This window comes from Xenopus tropicalis, chromosome 1 (genome assembly GCF_000004195.4).
Source record: "Xenopus tropicalis strain Nigerian chromosome 1, UCB_Xtro_10.0, whole genome shotgun sequence".
NCBI classification, from domain to species: Eukaryota; Metazoa; Chordata; class Amphibia; order Anura; family Pipidae; genus Xenopus; species Xenopus tropicalis.
In genome coordinates this window covers 85,334,966-85,354,626 of record NC_030677.2, presented here as the reverse complement: position 1 = coordinate 85,354,626, position 19,661 = coordinate 85,334,966, and the positions used below count along the sequence as shown (strand labels likewise).

Below are 19,661 nucleotides of genomic sequence, written 5' to 3'. Positions count from 1 at the left end.
TTGCATTAAACAAAGTAAACTCATGCACACCTGGTGTGGCTCTCAATAACACGCAGAGGAGAGGAGGCAAATCGGAGGTCCCACATCTGTATTACAGGCAAGCGATCATCTTCTGAAGAAAGGACCATCTGGGTGGCAACATCTGGATGCCAGGCCATGCCAGAGCAGTGCATCTGTATAATTAGGATTTGGAAACATAAGTCGAATTTTACCTTTTATAAATAACAAGAATTACTATTATAGTATAAGTAAGAAAGGTAAACAAATAAATTATATTCTTGTTTAAATCATTAGCTGTATGTTACCCTATTGCTGTGGTCGCTGACTTTTAGTATTGGTTCATTTTTCCTGAGATCCCACACTGTAGCCCGTCCACTGGGGCTGGCAGAGGCAAGAATGTGTTGGACCTGTCGGTTCCAGGCAATACAGCCGATATCTTCCAGTGGCTGTAGGCAAAAAATACATACATTTTAACATCAAAAGGTGCACAAACGCTATCTGACCTGTCAGATTTTTTTTTTTTTTTTTTTTTTTTACACAGACATATCTGAGTTTATAGATAGGTAAGTATAGATTTGTGTGTGGGTTTACTTGGAAGGGTTGAACTTAATTACATCAGGTTGAAAAAAGACCAGAGTCCATCATAAAAATAAGTCAACTGCAAAATAACTTTCCTACCACAGGTGACTATTCTCCTGTGAATGCTTTCCCACCAGCAATAAAGTAAATTCCTAGTGCGATAACATATACAGCACTTCATTTTTCACAAAGTCACCTGAAGCATTTTAGGAAGATTAGTTGTCTGTGGTATCGACTAATCTCCATGTGCCAGTGGCAGGCGGGGAGATTAATCACCCTGCGACAAATCTTCTTTGCCGCAGCGACTAATCTCCCCGTAATGCCATCCCACCGCCAAGAATGTAAATCACCATTGGGATGGAAAACGTGTCACTACGATTTCCCAAAGTCGCCTTAAAGTGGACCTGTCAACCAGGCATAAAAAGCTGTATAATAAAAGTCCTTTTCAAGTTAAACATCCATACACATCCATACCCATTATAAAAGCATTTAAAAATACCAGCCGATGACCAAGTCATACCCCTGCAACAACTATGTGACAACAGGCAACTCCCTCCCACGCTAACACACTATAAACTGTCAAGGGCCCTCACTTCTCAATCAGCTCGTTCCAACATCACAGTAGCCAATTCTCCAATAGTAGACACCCTACTAATACCAGCCCACAAACAATTGTACAAACCTCAGCATATAGACCCAGAACTCAGTGCACGCAAGGCCTGGGAGGGCAAGGTGGGTGCTCTCCTTGATGTCCAGTGGGAATGGATACTAACCACCCCAAAACTGGTTTCTCCCCATCTGCCACTGCCCTAAGGAATCTTGGAAAGTAGCTTAGAGTATCATGGTGTCTTACAATCTGTGGGATCGGTATGTTTGTGGGGGGAAAAAAAAAAAATCCCGTTTATTCAGACAGTGTTTATGTACCTTTTCTAGCTAAACCCAAGTGATTGAGCTCATGTCAAAAAACAGGGTATATTTTCTCTTCAAATTAATTCAGTTATATCAATCATAATGAATAGTAAAACTGTGGTTTAGAAAGAAAAATGGAATCTGGAAAATGGTCTAATTTACATATGAAAATAATGTGTAACACCAGATAATTAGTAATTTTACCTTTTATTCATCTACAGTAGAATTCAGATTTCACTTCTCCAGAATTTAAGAAAAATAACTTCAGAAAGTTACAATTTTTATCCGTAAATGGATTGCAAACCGGGCTGTAGTTAAAAGATCCTTCATTCCAAACTGAACATTAAAGTAGAAGGAAAGGCTAATAAGGAGTTAATCTCAAGCTGCAGGCATACCTTCAGTTCTCTCAATAATGCCCTTAAGTCTCCCCATATTTCTCCCGTTCAGATGATCAGAAGCCAAACAGGAAGAAAAAAAGCTGAGCTGTGTAAAGAAAGTTCCCATAATGCCTCACTCCTGCACCAAGAAGAGGACCAGTTTACATGCTCAGTTAGTTAGACTATGAGTCAGCTTCCTGCTGATTGACACAGATCCACATTCCTAAGGGGGGGAGGGAGTTCTTAGCATTTTGAGGGAGGGGGGAGCAGGAGAGGGTAGAGAGCTGAGAGCTGCAGGTCTCTGGCACAGGAAAACAGACACAACAAATCTTTTAACAGAGAACTCAGTGCAGTGTTTCTGTGAGTGCTTATGGCTGTATTTACATAGACCTTTCTTACTTAGTTTTTACCTTTCTTTCTCCTTTAAAATCAGCCCAACACGCTTTGTCCAAAAGGGATGTAATCATAGGCTATGCAAAAATACTTACAACCACTCCATTTAAAACACTTAAAGGGCATGTCAACCCCAAAAATAATTTTTTGCATAATGAAAGAAAACATAATTCTAAGCAACTTTCCAATATGAAATAATTAAAAATTTGTAGTGCTTTAAACGTTATTTGTAAATGTAATTGAAAGCTGCATTTGCTAAACTCTTGGTTGTTACATTTTAAACAATGTTGCAAAGGTCTTGCTTCTCCAGCAAGGCAGGTCTGTCAGTCTGCTGCCTTGTGTTACAATGTTTCAGCAGTCTGAGCCACCAGGGCAGAGAATAGAAAGGACAGGCAGACACTGCTTCTAATAGCAATTATAAATACAAATAACTGAAAAACAATTACAAACTTGTAAACATATATAAACACACATATATATATATATATATATATATATATATATATACATACACACACACACTTCAAGGATAATTTAAAAACACTAGGTCAATCCATGCTATTTAAAAGGTCCAGGGCACAAAAGGCGCTGTACCTCAGCTTTCTCTTCACCTGCATTTTTTCTGCAGGATGTAGGAAGCCGTTATGCTCTCATCTGCTTGTATAGCTCCAATGACACGGCATCGACCTCTGTGCAATTTTAATGCAAAACTGCATACTTCCACATTTTAGCACCAAAATCCTGCTGTGTATCTGCAAACAGGCCAACGCCTTGCCTGTCAGTGCAGATACACAAAGGAGTGGATGTGAGTGCATTAGCTTCTCTCTGCCCGCAGAGAAACCATTGGGCCAGGGGATAAACAACATGCTTCTAAAGTAAATTAGAGTGCATAGCAATAGAAGAATTACAACCATAAACATTAGTGTATTACCTGAGATTTAGCACCCGGCGTCATTGGAACAGCAAAGTTATTAAGGTCCCAGATATATATTTCAGACTCATTCGCACCCGATGCTACAAGATTTGTCTATAAAAATAGAGAGAAAAGTAAATAAAACCTCCATCTATCAAAAGAACTGTTTTTTAACTTGTAAGGGCAAAAGCTAAATACTTAAGGCAGGGGGACGCAACCTTTGGCAACCTTAATGGTTGCTTGCAGGAGTTATGCAGTCAAACCTTAAATGATGTGCAAAAGCTGCACAGCCAAGTACTGCCAAAACCTTATTGAGGAGCCAACAATGAAAAATGGGATAATAGTATGGGCAACATTACCAGTGATGTCTGTCTCCAATGTCAATAAATACACTGTAATAAGCAGGCAAGGTGCTTTGTTTGCAGAAGCTGAGCTGGTACCCTACAGGCAACACACTTTGATAAATCTATGCTTAGTAAATATCAAACTGTTCAGTAGGTCCCTGGTAATTATAATTAGGGTGATCTATCTTTGGATGTAAGAAACTTCAGTGAAGCTTTGTAGTTGATTGTTTAGAGTAGAAACAAACATTTACTCATTTTGGATTCACCAGAATGTGTACTTTCCAAAAGTATTTGGCTTTCAGGGGTTAATGTACTTTTTACAGGGGTTAGTATGTACAAGGTACATTTTGGGGTCTCAATTACCATGTAGCTTGATAAACCTATGCACATTGTTCATCAAATGGATTAGATGACATCTGGCATTCATATTAAGGATGTTTGATCTTGGTACCTTTAAGAAACCTTTGCTGTGTGGTAGTTTGGAGTTGAAAAATATTTACCCATTTATGATTTGAGCGTGTGTACTTTCCAAAACTATATGGCCTTCTGGGATGAACTAACTCTTGGCTTTACCCCACATAAAATGCCATAAATGTGTTTATTTTGTAGTAGCTGAAATGACAAAAATGATGGATCATATGGGGGTAGTTTCATTTTGGGGCCTCTACATGCATTGGTGTACCTAAGAATGTAGCATCAAACCGTTCAGTGGACCCCTCACATTCATACCTAGAATGTTTAATCTATCACCTAATTATACGTAGGAGATAAGATGCTGTAAATAGAAAGCTTTGAGGTCATTTTTCCAAAATTTTTGAAATTAAAAAAAAAAACAAAAAAATCCAATAAACTTTAGGAAAGCATTGCAACTTGGTAGTGTTGGGAGTTTTTGACCTATTCTTGTCAGAAATTTCCATAAAACAATACTTACTTGACATTGGAATGTTCAGGAGATGGCTTGCAAATCAGCTGCATTTTTATGCCGTAAAAATTAGATTTCTGATGTATGCATTTATATTAAAGAAAATAAGATTTCTTTCTATATAATTTTGAAATTACACAGTCTAGCCATATTCTTTATTTTACAGGGTGCCACAGCAGTGTGACCTGTGCGCTGATAAACTTCCGTCACACTTTACTGCTGAGCTGCAAGTTGAAGTGATATCACTCCCCTCCCTTCCCCTCAGCAGCCAACCAGCAGAACATTGGGATGGTAGCAAGACAGCAGCTCCCAGTAGATATCAGAATAGCACTTAATAGTAATAAATCCAAATCCGACTTGTGACTCTTCCATTTACATGGGGGCAGAAAAAACAATAGGCTACCTGAAAGCAGTTCTAATGTGTAGCACAATAATACAACTAAAAATAAATAAATAAAAAAATAAAAAAATACATTTGTTGGTTCAAGAATACAATTTTAAATGGTAGAGTGAATTATTTGCTATGTAAACTGTGTAATTTAGAAATAAAAAGTATATATGTACCATAAAACTCATGACAGTATCCTTTTAAATGACAACATATCTGATATAACTTTCCATTGATGAACACTGAATTGCTGCAAGTAAAAACAGTAAAATTGCATAATCGTTCAAGAATGCCATCTCATGTAGTATTGAAGGATTATGCGATTTGACTTATCTGCATTGATTTCAATATTTGGCACTGGCAGGGTATTTAGGGAGTTTTGTCATCTGTGCTTTAACAAGGCTCATAACAAGCCCTGTGTACCATTACCCTAAAAGCAGACAAATTTGCTGGCAAATCATGTGTCACATCAGTAGTCTCCTTATCAAGTAGGAACGATAGAATGTAGAAACAGGACAGTACTTATACAAACTGTGTATAAGTACCAAACACACACAACGGCTCACAGAATTCCTTGCACTTCATTCAGATATTCAAATGAAGAGACAGTGGGATAGATCTAACCTGGAATGAGTTTACATCCAGGGCTCGCACTGGTCCTGTGTGCTTGTCTTGCTGAGCGATGACAACTTCACGGTCTCCTTCGATGATCTTTGCTGGGTCATAAAGAATCACATTTCCATTTTCTCCTCCAGCAATAAGGACTCCAGAAGCACTGCCATTAGATGCCGTTCTGTGTGGACCCCAAATTAGTTTATGGTACCTGCAAAGAATATAAAATAACCAATGACCCCATAGCAAGATCTACATGAATACAGAATTTCTACACTACATAGCATGTCTACAAATGCATGTTTTCTGTTATAAGTGGACCTTTTGTTCTATGGGCTCACAGCTCTGTTGAAAAATTAGTTAAAATAACCTGCAGTTTTGTAGCATAATCATCTGGAAAAATTTCTTACTCATTCCCTTGGAAACAATAAGTTCAAAACAACAGTATAAGAGAATAGAGCTATAATGTTTACTCAGGCATGACACACCCCCAAACCCCCACTAAAAGAATGAGCAAGCATAACTGGCAGAACTGTATTTTAGTTTCTTCCCATATTGATACCTGTGTGTGGATGAAAATGTGGCACATGACTTCATATCCATTGAAGGATCTGCCAAGTCCAATTCAAATATCTCCAGGGAAGCATTTGTGCTAAAAGTTGCATCAAGTTGTTGAGCCGATGTTCCTAGGAGGAGAAAAAAAAATAATTAAAAGAATATCACAAATAGTTGGCTTATGGCACACATGGCATTTACAACTATTTGTGCCGCTATCCTCCATTTGGTTCCTAGTCCGCTGAACAGAAATTGTTGGATAAGCCAACACCTGCAATATGTACTGTAAACAGTTGGTGACAGGACTCAGTACCCATTACTTCAGGGAATTCAAATATATTGAAAGCATGCCTGCTCCTGCTGCTGGATTGGGGGAAGGGTCCTTCAATGGTCGTGCACAGAACGAAACAATGCACACTGAAGGCCATACCAGGCAAATTCCCTGCCTGCAGGTAAGCGTAGTCAAGAATCCACCCCTAGGCTCTTAACTGCTTTCTGATATACCTGTTCCCGAAGACACAGAGTCAGCCCTGGGTTCAGGCACACGGAGCAGAGTTCGGCACAAAAATGCATACTCAAGTGTTTTCACACCGAAATCAACTCCATGTGCCTTCACCCAGGCCAACAGTGCTCCTAACTGATGATGTGCCTGTACCTGGAGCCATAGGGGTGGATTCTCAGCCTGCATTTATCCGCTGGCCAAAAGTTCACCTGGTATGCTATTAACATTAGGCATGCACAATCAAATAACTTTCCCACAGTGCCTACAAAGATTTGTGATGGTATGCTGTAAAAGTGGAGGAGTTAGGCTAATCTAAAGACATAGGGAGTCCAACATATCCTGTCACTCTTTATGGGCAGACATACGGAAGCAGAAATTGGGAGCATGTACGCTGGCTTACAATAGAGTAAGGGTGGCTGAACACGGCAGAGGCACCAAGGCATCCCAGAGAGAACTAGCTAATATTTTTTTCGCCACCCTTCCTCCATGATCTGGCATAGAAAAGCTTATATTTCTGGTTTTAGAAATTTTGAAGGAGAGGTTCCAGGCCCTTAAGAGGCGATTTCACTATAGCTATGAAATATAGAAATATTTGGCATTTGTATGTATATTTATTAAGGTGTTCAGTACATGCGTGAAAAAAAAATCTCACAATATATCCAATACCACTGTCTGTGTGTATTTTGAGGCATGTATAGAGATTACACAAGTGCCATGAATATTCTGAAAATAATATCCTTAAAAACAGTACTTAGGGATACCATTAGTTATAATTGGTGATTAGTGATGTAATTTGTCATGACACAGAAACTTGCTTATTATAATAATAAAGCGCACACTGTTGAAAAATTAGGATTTTAGAAATCCCTTTTGGAGTTCCATGACTGGTATAAAAGCACTTGGCCATCAGCCTTTTGTAAAAGGGGGTACTTTATTCTCTATAAAACATAGTAAATAATGTAGCTCATGTTGTAAGATATAGAGAAATTATAAGTCACAGAGGAGTTTCATGACCATATAAAAGCATGAGGCTAATGGCCAGCATTGGTACATTAGACTGTTTATACAGTAGCAATTTGGAATTATTATTAATGTATTTGGTAAAACATTTTAGTAATCCAATTAAAATCATTCTATTTTTATTTTTTAAACCACTGGCACCTTGTTCCCCTAGGGCAGTGCTGTCTTACTTATTATATGTAGCAGCTGATAATTTCTCATATACTGTAGCATGTTCAAGAGCCAAACTAATTTAAAGTGATGATATCATACAATAAGGTTTGTGGAGCCTTTTAGCAGACTGGGGACCATAACAATCATTTGAAAGGGCCACATCCGACTTGTGGGCCTCCAGTTGGGCAGCTCTGCCCAAGGGGGTTTCAAATTCAGTAACAAAGAATAAAGCCTTTTTCCTGATTTTGTTCATGTTCTAATATGATTAGTAGATGGGTAACTTACCTGTTGCAAGATATATAGGGTGATACTGAGAATGGCTCCACGCTTGCATTGCTGTACGATCAATCTCTTTGAGCTTCATTCTAAATAAAGGAATAAGGTTTTAAAAAAATACTCAAGAAGCAAGAACTTTTTTTTTTTTTACTTTTCATGTAAACAATAAGAGGCTGCGGTAGTATCAAGGACAAAGTAAATTGCTAGCTGTGACCTCCAAATGCCAACATGTAAGCTGCAGCCTGCTCTTCGCCTACGCCACAGGTAAAACTCAAAGTGCCAGACAAAGGTCAGCCCTGAACAAGCAAAAACAGGTTTTATATTTCAGGGGTTTGGTCATCAAAGGAGAGGTTACTGGCCCTTTAAGGGTGATTACACATTAGCTATGAAATATAGAAATATTTTGTGTAAGGTTTAACCTATTTTAAATGTTACCTTAAGGGCTCTGGCACACGGGGAGATTAGTCGGCCGTGACAAATCTCCCTGTTCGCGGGCAACCAATCTCCCCAAAATGCCATCCCACCGGCGATTTACATTTTCGCCAGTGGGATGGCATTTCGGGGAGATTGGTTGCCCACGAACAGGGAGATTTGTCGCGGGCGACTTAATCTCCCCGTGTGCCAGAGTCCTAAAGGGGAAGAATGCTGCATTGTTCAACTTGAGGTCAAACCTTTTAACTGAACTATTTGCTATTTCAAGAGTTAAAAGTTGTTGTAACGGTTTTGTTAGCAGGAGTCCATTATGTAGGGAGGAGGTATTTGTTTACTGGTAGTCTAATTATCTACCTCGTAAGGACCAAACATGAAATTGCTTAATTTTCCTTGTTTACTCAAGAAGGGAACACTGCTCATGATATTTCTATATCATGATAGCAAAAAATGATCCACAGCAAGTAGCAACAAAAAAGGCCTTGTGGAATCAGATTACACTGAATCCGGTCTTGTGGAATCAGTTCCCCAAACTGTCAAGTCAACTGGAGGCAACAGATACAGGTTTGGGTTCTTCTCTGCTGGCTGAAATACGTACAAAACTGACAAGCTTTGGTTTTATCCCTCTCTCTTCATTTTACATTTCTGCTTCATAACATTTCTGCTTCATAACTGTCCCTGGTTGCTGAGGTAATTACCTTCTAGCAACCAGACAACAGTTTAACTTCCAATCTTGAAAGCTGCAGAAAAAGTAAATAATTTTTGGCTCTCTGTCACAGCACAATAGCCCAAAAAAGCACAGACTTTTCTTAAGGACAGAGAAACGCATTAGCTTTCTAAGCTAAGGTCTATTGGTCTTAGTGAAGTCAGTTGCACATGGATAGAAAACTGGCTACAGGATCGGGTACAGAGGGTGGTTGTTAATGGTACATTCTCTACTTGGAATAAGGTTCTCAGTGGGGTCCTTCAGGGTTCTGTACTGGGTCCACTTTTGTTTAATTTGTTCATAAATGACCTAGGGGAGGGTATTATGAGTAATGTATCAGTGTTTGCAGATGACACAAAACTCTGCAGACCAGTCAATTCTATCCAGGATGTGACATCCCTGCAGCAGGATCTTGACCAACTGGCAATCTGGGCAGCTAAGTGGCAGATGAGATTTGATGTGGATAAATGTAAGGTCATGCACCTGGGATGTAAAAATATGCAAGCCCTGTATACCCTTAATGGGACTGCACTAGGCAAATCCATAATGGAGAAGGACCTTGGAGTCCTTGTAGATAATAAACTTGGGTGTAGCAAGCAAAGCCAGGCAGCAGCTGCAAGGGCAAACAAGGTTTTGAGCTGTATTAAAAGGGGTATAGATTCATGTGAGGAGGGGGTTATTCTTTCCCTTTACAGAGTGCTGGTAAGGTCCCATCTAGAATATGCTGTACAGTTTTGGTCTCCAGTGCTCAAACGGGACATTATTGAGCTAGAGAGGGTCCAGAGAAGGGCAACTAAGCTGGTAAAGGGTATGGAAAGTCTCAGTTATGAAGAAAGACTGGCCAAGTTGGGTCTGTTTACACTGGAGAAAAGGCGCTTAAGAGGTGACATGATAACTATGTATAAATAAATAAGGGGATCATATAATAACCTTTCTAATGTTTTATTTACCAGTAGGTCCTTCCAACGGACACGAGGGCACCCACTACGTTTAGAAGAAGGGAGGTTCCATTTAAATATTCGGGAAGGATTTTTTATTGTGAGAGCTGTTGTGGAATTCCCTCCCCGAATCAGTCGTACTGGCTGATACATTATATAGCTTTAAGAAGGGGCTGGATGGCTTCTTAGCAAGTGAGGGAATACAGGGTTATGCGAGTACAAGTTGATCCAGGGACTGGTCCGATTGCCATCTTGGAGCCAAGAAGGAATTTTTTCCCCTCTGCGGAAAATTAGAGAGGCTTCAGATGGGGTTTTTTGCCTTCCTCTGGATCAACTAGAAGTTAGGCAGGTTATATATAGTCATTATGGTTGAACGTGATGGACGTATGTCTTTTTTCAACCCAACTTACTATGTTACAAGCTTTTATGATGCATTAGCTACTATTTAATACTTTGTATTTAAGTATACATCAAATAAAGCTGTCTGGTTAGAAACCTGGGTAAATCTGAATGATTCTAATCAGGCCGAGGGGAACTTTACGAATCAGCTGCCTTATGCGCTTAAGTGCTTTTTTAAGTGCTTAAGTCTCAAAAGCACAAAAATGTCTTTCTAGAAGTGTATTTATTAAACAGTGAATAATAATTTTTACCCATTGATAAATACGCTTCTTAAAATCCCATAGGAATGAATAGGAAGAAGGCAAATTTTTCCTTTAGCCTCACATTTAAAGTGGGACAGAAGCTGGGAAAAAAAGCAAACCATGATAGTCTTTGTGTACCACACCCCATTTACTCTTTATGGCTGTGACAGACGGGGAGATTAGTCGCCGCGCGACAAATCTCCCTTGTCGCGGGCGACTAATCTCCCCAAAATGCCATCCCACCAGCGAGAATGTAAATCGCCGGTGGGATGGCATACGCGGCACTGCGATTTCCTAAAGTCGCAGAAGTTGGCTTGAGAGGAAACTTCAGCGATTTAGGATGGCATTTCGGGGGGATTCGTCTTCCCGCGACAAGGGAGATTTGTCGCACGCCGACTAATCTCCCCGTCTGTCACAGCCCTTATGTCTCTCTGATTTCCAGAGAATCTAAGCACCACCCACAATGAAAAGAAGTGGGACTTTTAGTTCAAGAATACAGTACCTAGTAGAATTAAGTCTAAAACAACTGGACTTTTGTGAATTTTTTTCTTGAAAACACTTCACCACTTATCTGAGTGGCTTCTTCAGTTCAAATGACTGGTAGGGAATTCCCCGGCGTTTTCACTACATTGGTGTAGGGTCTTTAGGGTGCACCAACTTTTGTCTCAGAGTGTTGCTGGGATTGAAAAACACAGGAATGCAACATTTGTTGAAAATTCTCCTGAGACAAAAGTTGGTGCACCCTAAAGACCCCACACCAAAGCACATGAAAAGTAATGTGGTCTATGCTGTTCAGTGTAGTGAAGAGAGCTCTGACTTTTACATGGGGAGACAATATTATTATTATTAACATTTATTTATAAAGCACCAACATGTTCTGCAGCGATGTACAATAAGTGGGTTTCATACATTGGACATACAGAATAACATATCAATAACCGATACAAGAGGTGAAGAGAGCCCTGCCCAAGGAGAAAAGGTTGAGACCCAAGGTGTGGGAATGGGCAAGATAAGAGTTAAGCAAGGTGAGAGATGTGGCACAGGTTATTGCTTTTAGCAGCACACTGAGGTTATGTTAAACTAGATTAGGGTAAGCTACTCTAAATAAGTGCGTTTTAGAGATCTCTTGAAGGCAGAGATATTGGGAGAAAGTCTGACAGATTGTGGGAGCGAATTCCAGAGAAGGGGGGCAGCCCTTGCAAAGTCTTGAATGCGAGTGTGTGAGGAGGGAATGAGAGAGGAGTTGAGGAGCAGGTCAGTAGAGGAGCGTAACAAGCAGGTTGGATGGTATCTAGAGAAAAGTTCAGAGATGTAGGGTGGGGCAGAGTTATGAACTGCTTTAAATGTGAGAGTCATTAGTTTGAATTTTATTCTGGATGGTAGGGGAAGCCAGTGCAGAGATTGGCAGAGTGGCATGGCAGAGGAGGAGTGGTTGGAGAGGTGTATGAGCCTGGCAGCAGTATTCATTATGGACTGGAGAGGGGGGAAGGCCAATTAATAGGGAGTTACAGTAGTCCAGGCGAGATATTATAAGAGTGAATAAGAATTTTGACAGCATCTTGGGTGATACATGATCGTATTTTGGAAATATTTCTTGGGTGAAAATGACATGATTTGATAAGTGACTAGATATGAGGAGAGAAGGACAGGGCAGAATCAAGGATTGATGGGGTGATGGTAGAATTTGTAACCTTTATAGATACCTCAGGAACAATGTGGGCGTTGGATGGCGGAAAGAGAACTAATTCAGTCTTAGAGAGGTTTAATTTAAGGTAACGTTGGGACATCTAAGTGGAGATAGTGGAGAGGCAGGAAGAGACACGAGTTAGAAGCTCATTGAAATAACTTAGTTCTTACTGCTAGGGTCTTATTTACCTTAGGAACAAGGCAAATTGAATGAGAGACTGGAAGATGAATAGAAAAATAAGCAATAAGAAGTAACAGTAACAATAAGGCTGACGCTCAGGGGGAGATAAGTCACCCACAATAAATCTCTGCTATCGCAGGTGACTAATCTCCCCCAGAAAAAGCCTTTTCAACAGCAATAAATGGAATAGGTGGAAAAGCTTGTGCATCACTTTGTTTTCCCAAAGTAAAGCAAATTTGCCTGCAGGAAGAAAGATTTTGTGACTTTGGAAAAACAGAGCGATGCATAGGCCTTTCCACTGGCGATTTCCTTTATTGCCTGTGGAATAGCTTTTCTGGGAGAGTAGTCACCCGCGGTAGCGACTTATCTCCATGTGGGACATTAGTTTTTTGGCTACAGGGGTAACTCCACTGGAAAACTAGAAAGAGGCAGAAGAGCAAAGCAAATCATTCATAAACTATAAAATTAAGTAATGAGGACCAACTGCAAAGTTTCTAGGAATAAGACACTCTATAACATACTAAGCGCTAACAAAAAAAGGAACCACGTTTTTAACTCATGTAATTGCTATTTTTCCCCTAAAATGAATATCCACTTAACACACTGGTTTTAGCTTGGTCAAATACCTCTATAAAGCTGGATATGCAACCGAGCAGATCTCTGCATGATTTGGCCACCCATGTGCTGGGCTCACTTTTGGCCCAGGGGCTACAGGCTATAAGGAGCACAATTAAGAAAGTATGTATCTAACTTATGTTATCATTACCTCGTATGTCTTTAAACAGCAACTTTATTAAAACACCACTTTACAGCAAGAAAATTGTGCACATAAATACCCTAAATGTATTGCTGATATGAATAGTCTTATGTTTATTCTTAAAAAAATAATTCTAACCAGCATTTACAGGACTGCCATCAGTAGTCATGGGGCCCCAAAGATAACAATACATCCCCCCCCCTACTAATGCCTACACTTTTCCATGGTAAACATCTGTATATGAACCCACAAATGTAACCCTGCAAACAGTAGCAATTGGGAGTTTTCAGACACTGGACCTAATACATTATACAATGTATCATTATGGCACAAAAGTTAACATTTCTGCATACAGGCATGGGGAGGGGGCTAGTCTGCTTCCACAGAGGACACTACCAATATGATGTTTTGTCTTATACCAATTCTGCTTTTAGACTGTAAGTTCAATTGAGTTTTTAATCCCCTTTATAGGTCAGCGTTAAGTGTTTTTTTGTACATATGCTTCTACAATTCAGCTTTGCAAAATATGTTGGCACTTGGTAAGTTATAATAAAAGGTGTCAGTATGTTCTCTGCATGTTTACCATCAAATTCCTTACTTCAAAACAATGCCTACTGGCCTACATATATCTTCTGGCCACCTCAGAAGTCACAGGCTCTGCTTCCACTATATGTATGCCTGCCACTGGATATGTTTACATAAATAAATTACAATACTGATGCATGAAAAAATACAAAAATCCTCAACATGTTAAAAAAAAAAAACCTTATACAGAAAAGTGGGTATTTTTAATGATATACATTTGACTATGATGACGGCAAAAATTACTGTTGCGGATCACTGAAACATGAAGAAAAACCAGATGGGATAGAAACGCCATGAAATTAAGCAATAACATTTTTTTGATCAATAGATTGAATGCAAATTGCTCCCTTCTAGAGTACAGAGGAACAACCATGTAGATCGGCAAATTTGCTAAGAATCTGATATTTCTCTATCATAGTCAGATGAGATTAGAGGAAAAAAAGCCTTAAAGCAGAGTTACAGGTATAACGATACCGTAACAAACTTTATGTGCCAGACCCCTCGGTTTTACAGACAGGGGCAACCCCCGAAAAAAATGGTTATGAAGCCTTGAGTTTATTCCTAGAGAACTGCGGTATATAAAAGCCTGGAGCTCTTCCACTCACCTCTTATTGTATCTTGCTTCAACGCCAGGTAACTATGCAATAACTATAAAACCAAAGCACAAGTAGAAAGCGGGTGCGTTACGGAAATGTAAAATAAAGGAATCAGAATAGTAATATACTAAAATGAAAATAGGGGTATGCACTGAGTCCTTCCCCAGAGCAGGCTGCACACAGAAAGATAGCAGAACTCTGCCCTTCTTTTACACATTCCCGGCCTTACTTACCCGGCTCTGCACCGAGCGCCTCCCCATCCACGTCCTAAACCAACGTGGCACCACAATCTCCGCCTATCGTATTTTCCGCCATATTCGATTGGGCAGGGCTCATCCGCAAAAGCCTAAATTGTTCCAACCCATAACTGTTTCTGAGGCTAGGGGCGGAACTTCAACTCTTCAGTATCTATTTAAATACTAAAATGCGAAACTGTATATCAATTATATATTATTTTATTACATGTAATGTCGACTTTACTTCACATCGGCGCGAATTTCGCTTTAACGTTTTGTAACACATCTGCTTAAAACACTGTAGTTCATATAATTTAGCATTTACTCTAACTCAAATACTGTAGGTCTTTCTTTTTGCCGCCTACAAAAATGGCTACCTACTGCTTCCGTGAAGTACTTCCGGTGTTGCGGATGGGCGGGACAAGAGTTCTGACGAACCTGGCATATATAACCTCGTGATTGAGAGTTTCTCGTCCATTTTACCTTCTGTGAGTTGGAGGGACTGAGCTGGTTTTAGAACACTTTGCAGAGGCCTAAGCAAAGTATAATGTGGCAAATAAAGCAAGACGGTGGCGTCGCTTTCCGCAGCTATGGAGTTTGTATTTTGAGAGAAAAGGATCGTTTAGGAAGAAAAATCATCGCCCTTTGGCTGTTTCAGGAAGACGGTAGTTGTAAGTGAACGGTCCGCAGACGAGACCATTTTATGCCATATTCTCGATGATGAATGAAGATGGGTGATCTCTTTGTCCTATGGATGGTCATTTGCAGAATTCTGCCCACCGATGGAATCCACAAAGGTACGTGGTGGTTTTACATCGAAACGTATTTAATTATGGCAAGAAAGTATACTTTTAACGTGCAATGTATTTCTTATGGTGCCACGTGGTCCACTTAATCTTATCCTGAGCCAAATAACCCGCCGAAATGCCTGTATGTTTATAAATCTACTTGCATTTATTAAATTAGAGCGACTTCTAATTTGCCATAAACTCTTATCTTCCAGGCTCACGTTGACAGAGGGAAACTACACGGGAGTAGCGCGCCTTCACGTGCTCACACCCGCCATACTGTCGTAAGTTCTATGGTGTTTTATAAATTACTGTTTATATAGCGCAAAATATGTTGTAATATTTTCTTGAACCAACACTTTTTTTTTATTTTTTTAGTTGTAATTTTGGTGTGCATGAATCTGAGCTTTCAGAAGGTGCCAGTCTGCACATTGTAACTGCTTTCAGGTAATATATAATTTCTACTACACCCTTGTAACTGGAGGAGTTTCAATCTGGACAAGGATTTCTTGTTTGCTATTCTAATATCATCTTGGAGCTGCAGTCTTGCTACCTTCCCATTGTTCTGCTGATTGGCTGCCAGGAGGGAAAGGGTGGGGGAGTGATATCACTGAGTTTCAGCAAATGTGACTGAAGTTTAGCAGAGCACATGGCAAAGGCACCCAAGGAAATTAAGAATATGGGAAGCTCCATGTAAAACTTAAGTATTAAAAAAAAAAAATCCATTTTTGAAAAATTGAATTTCAATGCAGGATTCTGCTTGAGGAACTCTATTTTGAAAAATATATTTAAAGGAGACATATCCTATGAAAATTATGAATGTACCAGGGAATTATACTCCTCTAGATATAGAAGGATTGGGCTAAGAAAGTTGTATTTTGGACTGATTTATTGAGAAATTCGCCCAAACCCCACTAGCCCCGCCCATCTGTGCCACTTCCTGCTGGCTGAATTCTCTGGATGAGCTGGGGAGCCGGCGGCCCTCCGTACCCTGCACTGTAGGATAGGAACCAATCAGCAGCTAGGCTGACCTGATAGGGAACTGAAGCCTGTCTGTGCTTGTGTGAGTGCAGGGCTGTGATTGGCTCTCCCCCTCCTACTGTGCTTCTGGCAGGGACCGTTAGGACACGCCCACCCCTCATGTGAAACCCAGACAGGGACCTGAGAGGATCTATAGGGAGCTCCAATTAAGGGGCCATTGTTACAGATAGGGTTAATGTTTAGCCCAAAGGGAAACCAGCACCGGATATTATTCATAATTGCCTACAAAATTAGCCATTTTTCCCATTTATCCAATATGTCTCCTTTAAGTCTGTCTATGAAGCACAGTTCTATGCTATGGAATGGTATAAACGGCGGCCCTTTTCAATAGAGCTTAGAAAACTGAGCAAAAAATTTGTACATGCATTAAAACTATGCTTTTTAGAAATATGAAAGTTTAAAGCCTGCACACTCAACCAGTGATGAAAACCTTTTACTGCTGTTCACATCATGAAATACTGTGATTAGAGTTTAAGACTGAGGAAGAGTGTTTGGTTAACTTGCAAAAAATGGGCACAATAAATAAACTTAAACTGCCTGCTAATTTAATTTCTAAAAATCCCTGTTATATATATATATATATATATATTTGCCACTAGTAAACACTAATAGTATATTTTTTTTCACAGAAATTACTCACCCTGACCTTGTTCAAAGGGAGATGGGGGAATGTGATGCACTTTTTTTTCCCATATCTAAGCTGCAATGTTTGAAATAAGGAGCTGCTGATTCTACAGAGGGCTTCACAGTGAACCAGTAAGTAGTTATATCAGTTTCCTCAGTAAAAGTAAAACTGGTTTAAATTTGTTTTGTATAGTGCAAATTATGAACAGTAGGTATACTTTTTAAATGATACATGCAGTTAAGATCAAACATTTTTGTAAAGCTGCTAAGGAGTAGCAGTTAGGAGGCCAGGAACGTATATAGGTTAGGTGGTGATATGAGAACAGTAGCATAGGAGGATGGAGTGAGTGCTGAAATGAGTGACTCAAAATACCACATTTTTATGCTGAACCTGCAACATGCTAAAGATTGAGAAGCTCTATAGCAGCAATCATCCAGGTCTTTAAACATTTCACAGGAGCTCCCCATGTTGGATACTTTTTGACATGTCACTCACATGCTTAGTGCAAGCTGTGAGTGACTTATCTCCATTTTATTTGTTGGTGGATGAATGAGTGATGGAGCATAAAATAAGTGTATGATAAAAGTGCTGAAAATTTACCATTTGTAAGTGAATAACCCAAAAGGGTTCAGATTAAGGCTCAAGACTTGTTAAAATATCTTTTTAAATGGTTAAATGACTGACTTGCAATGTGAACAGTAACTTCGAAAATAAACTATTCCATAAAAATCATGACTCTTCCTTTTTTTTTTTTTTTTTTTTTTTGACCAGCTTTGTGTGAGAGTTGGACCTAAGGAAGCAGCTGGGACACTGATTTATTTATCAACACTATCAAAATGAAACAAAGAAAAATCCTTTTCACTAAAACCATAAAATTATTTAAATCTATGATAAGCACAAATGGAAACCTGTTGAAAGAATTTGAATAAATATACAAAAATCTCAATCCTCGTTTTTGTGTTATTATAACTGGGGAAAAAAACAAACTTCTAAAACCATAAATTAATGTGTCTAGGGCAGCTACCACTGACTTCTACATGACCTCACCAGCTTTTAGATGGTAAAGTTTTTTTTTTTGTAGTATTTACACTTGATAAATTACCAATTTTCTGTGGTTTAGAGTAATTTGTTTTGGTTTAAAATTGTGAATTATACCAATGAGCTTTGAACAAATACAAAACAAATGTTTGGTAAAACTGACCCTAAGTAAAGTGTGGTATAGCTAAAAAGCAGTTACAATTACCTTTTTAGATCTAATGATCATGAATTCTAAAGCTCTTAAAGGAACAGTAACGCCAAAAAAGTGTATAAAAGTAACTAAAATATAATGTGCTGCTGCCCTGCACTGGTAAAAGTTGTGAGTTTACTTCAGAAATGCTACTATAATTTATATAAATAAGCTGCTATTTAGCCATGGAGGCAGCCATTCAAAGGAGAAAAGGCACAGGCACATAGCAGATAAGTTCTGTAGAATACAGTAGTGTTTTATCTGTTATCTGCTATGTAACCTGTACCTTTTTTCCAGCTTGAATGGCTGCCCCCATGGCTACACAGCAGCTTATTATATAAATTATAGTAGTGTTACTGTAGCAAACACACCAGTTTTACCAGTGCAGGGCAACAGTGCATTATATTACTTTAAAGCTTTCATTTTTTAGTGTTACTGTTCCTTTAAAGGAATACTTTCATATATTTAACCCACACTATTAAACTATCTGTTTTGCAAGCAATTGATGCTACCATTTTAAAATGTAATTGAACTATATTTTTTAAGTTTAAAGGAATACTGTCAAACTTTTTTTTTCCTTTAAAACATCGGTTAAAGGAAAAGTAACACATTTTAAGTAAAAAAAAAAAAAATCTTTTACCCTGCTCCAATAATTGCCCTATCCTGCACACTATTTATTTTGAATGCTTTATTAGAAAATACCTGCTAAAACTTTGCTTCCGGGCATTTAAAATGGGGCGATCCAGAAGCAGAATCCACTATGCAACAATTGATTGATAGATCCTAGCCCTATTTCAAATGACCAGAAGCAAAGTTTTAGCAGGTATTTTCTAATAAAGCATTCAAAAATAATAAATGGTTTGCAGGATAGGGCAATTATTGGAGCGCGGCAGAATAGATTTTTTTTATTAGAAAAATTTTTTTCCTTAAACTGACTTCTTGCATTAAAATCTGTTTTAAAAAGCCACAGATTTCAAGATTAAGTATAAAAAATTCACATGGGGCTAGCTACATGTGACCTGTGCTCTGATCTTTAGTCACACTTTACTGCTGACCTATAAGTTGGAGTGATATCACCCCCTCCCCCTTTAGAAGCCAATCAACCGAACAATGGGAAGGGAGCAAGATAGCTTCCAGTAGATGAGAATTGCTCTCGGTAGTAAGAAATTCAAGTCCAGTTCAGGACTCCTCCAGTTACACTGGAGTTGGAGAAACAATAGGTTATCTAAAAGCAGTTCTAAAATGTAGTGCTGGCTCCTTGTAAAAGCTCAGAATTGGGCA

The 19,661-nt window shown here is 39.1% G+C and overlaps 1 protein-coding gene and 1 long non-coding RNA gene across 11 annotated transcripts in view; one reads left to right on the top strand and one right to left on the bottom strand.

Moving 5' to 3' along the window:
* Positions 1-14,825, bottom strand: part of sec31a (SEC31 homolog A, COPII coat complex component) — a 66,690-nt gene extending 51,865 nt beyond the window's left edge. For 6 of the 9 annotated variants that reach the window (XM_018092797.2, XM_018092804.2, XM_018092805.2 and 3 more), the window contains exons 1-7: positions 14,472-14,689; positions 7,953-8,032; positions 6,000-6,123; positions 5,450-5,648; positions 3,190-3,285; positions 306-446; positions 31-173 (exon numbers count right to left, since the gene is read on the bottom strand). In XM_018092797.2, the coding sequence (XP_017948286.1) occupies positions 31-173; positions 306-446; positions 3,190-3,285; positions 5,450-5,648; positions 6,000-6,123; positions 7,953-8,031 (782 nt within the window). In that variant the 5' untranslated portion in view covers position 8,032; positions 14,472-14,689. 9 annotated transcript variants of the gene reach the window in all.
* Positions 14,826-15,000: 175 nt separating this feature from the next.
* On the top strand, positions 15,001-18,098 carry LOC100489354. Of its 2 annotated transcripts, XR_001169589.2 has the most exons (5): positions 15,001-15,495; positions 15,702-15,770; positions 15,865-15,933; positions 17,157-17,283; positions 17,924-18,098. It is a non-coding gene; the product is annotated as an uncharacterized LOC100489354 (long non-coding RNA). The 2 variants fall into 2 exon arrangements; XR_004223100.1 differs by having other exon boundaries at positions 15,702-15,933.
* Positions 18,099-19,661: the final 1,563 nt, after the last annotated feature.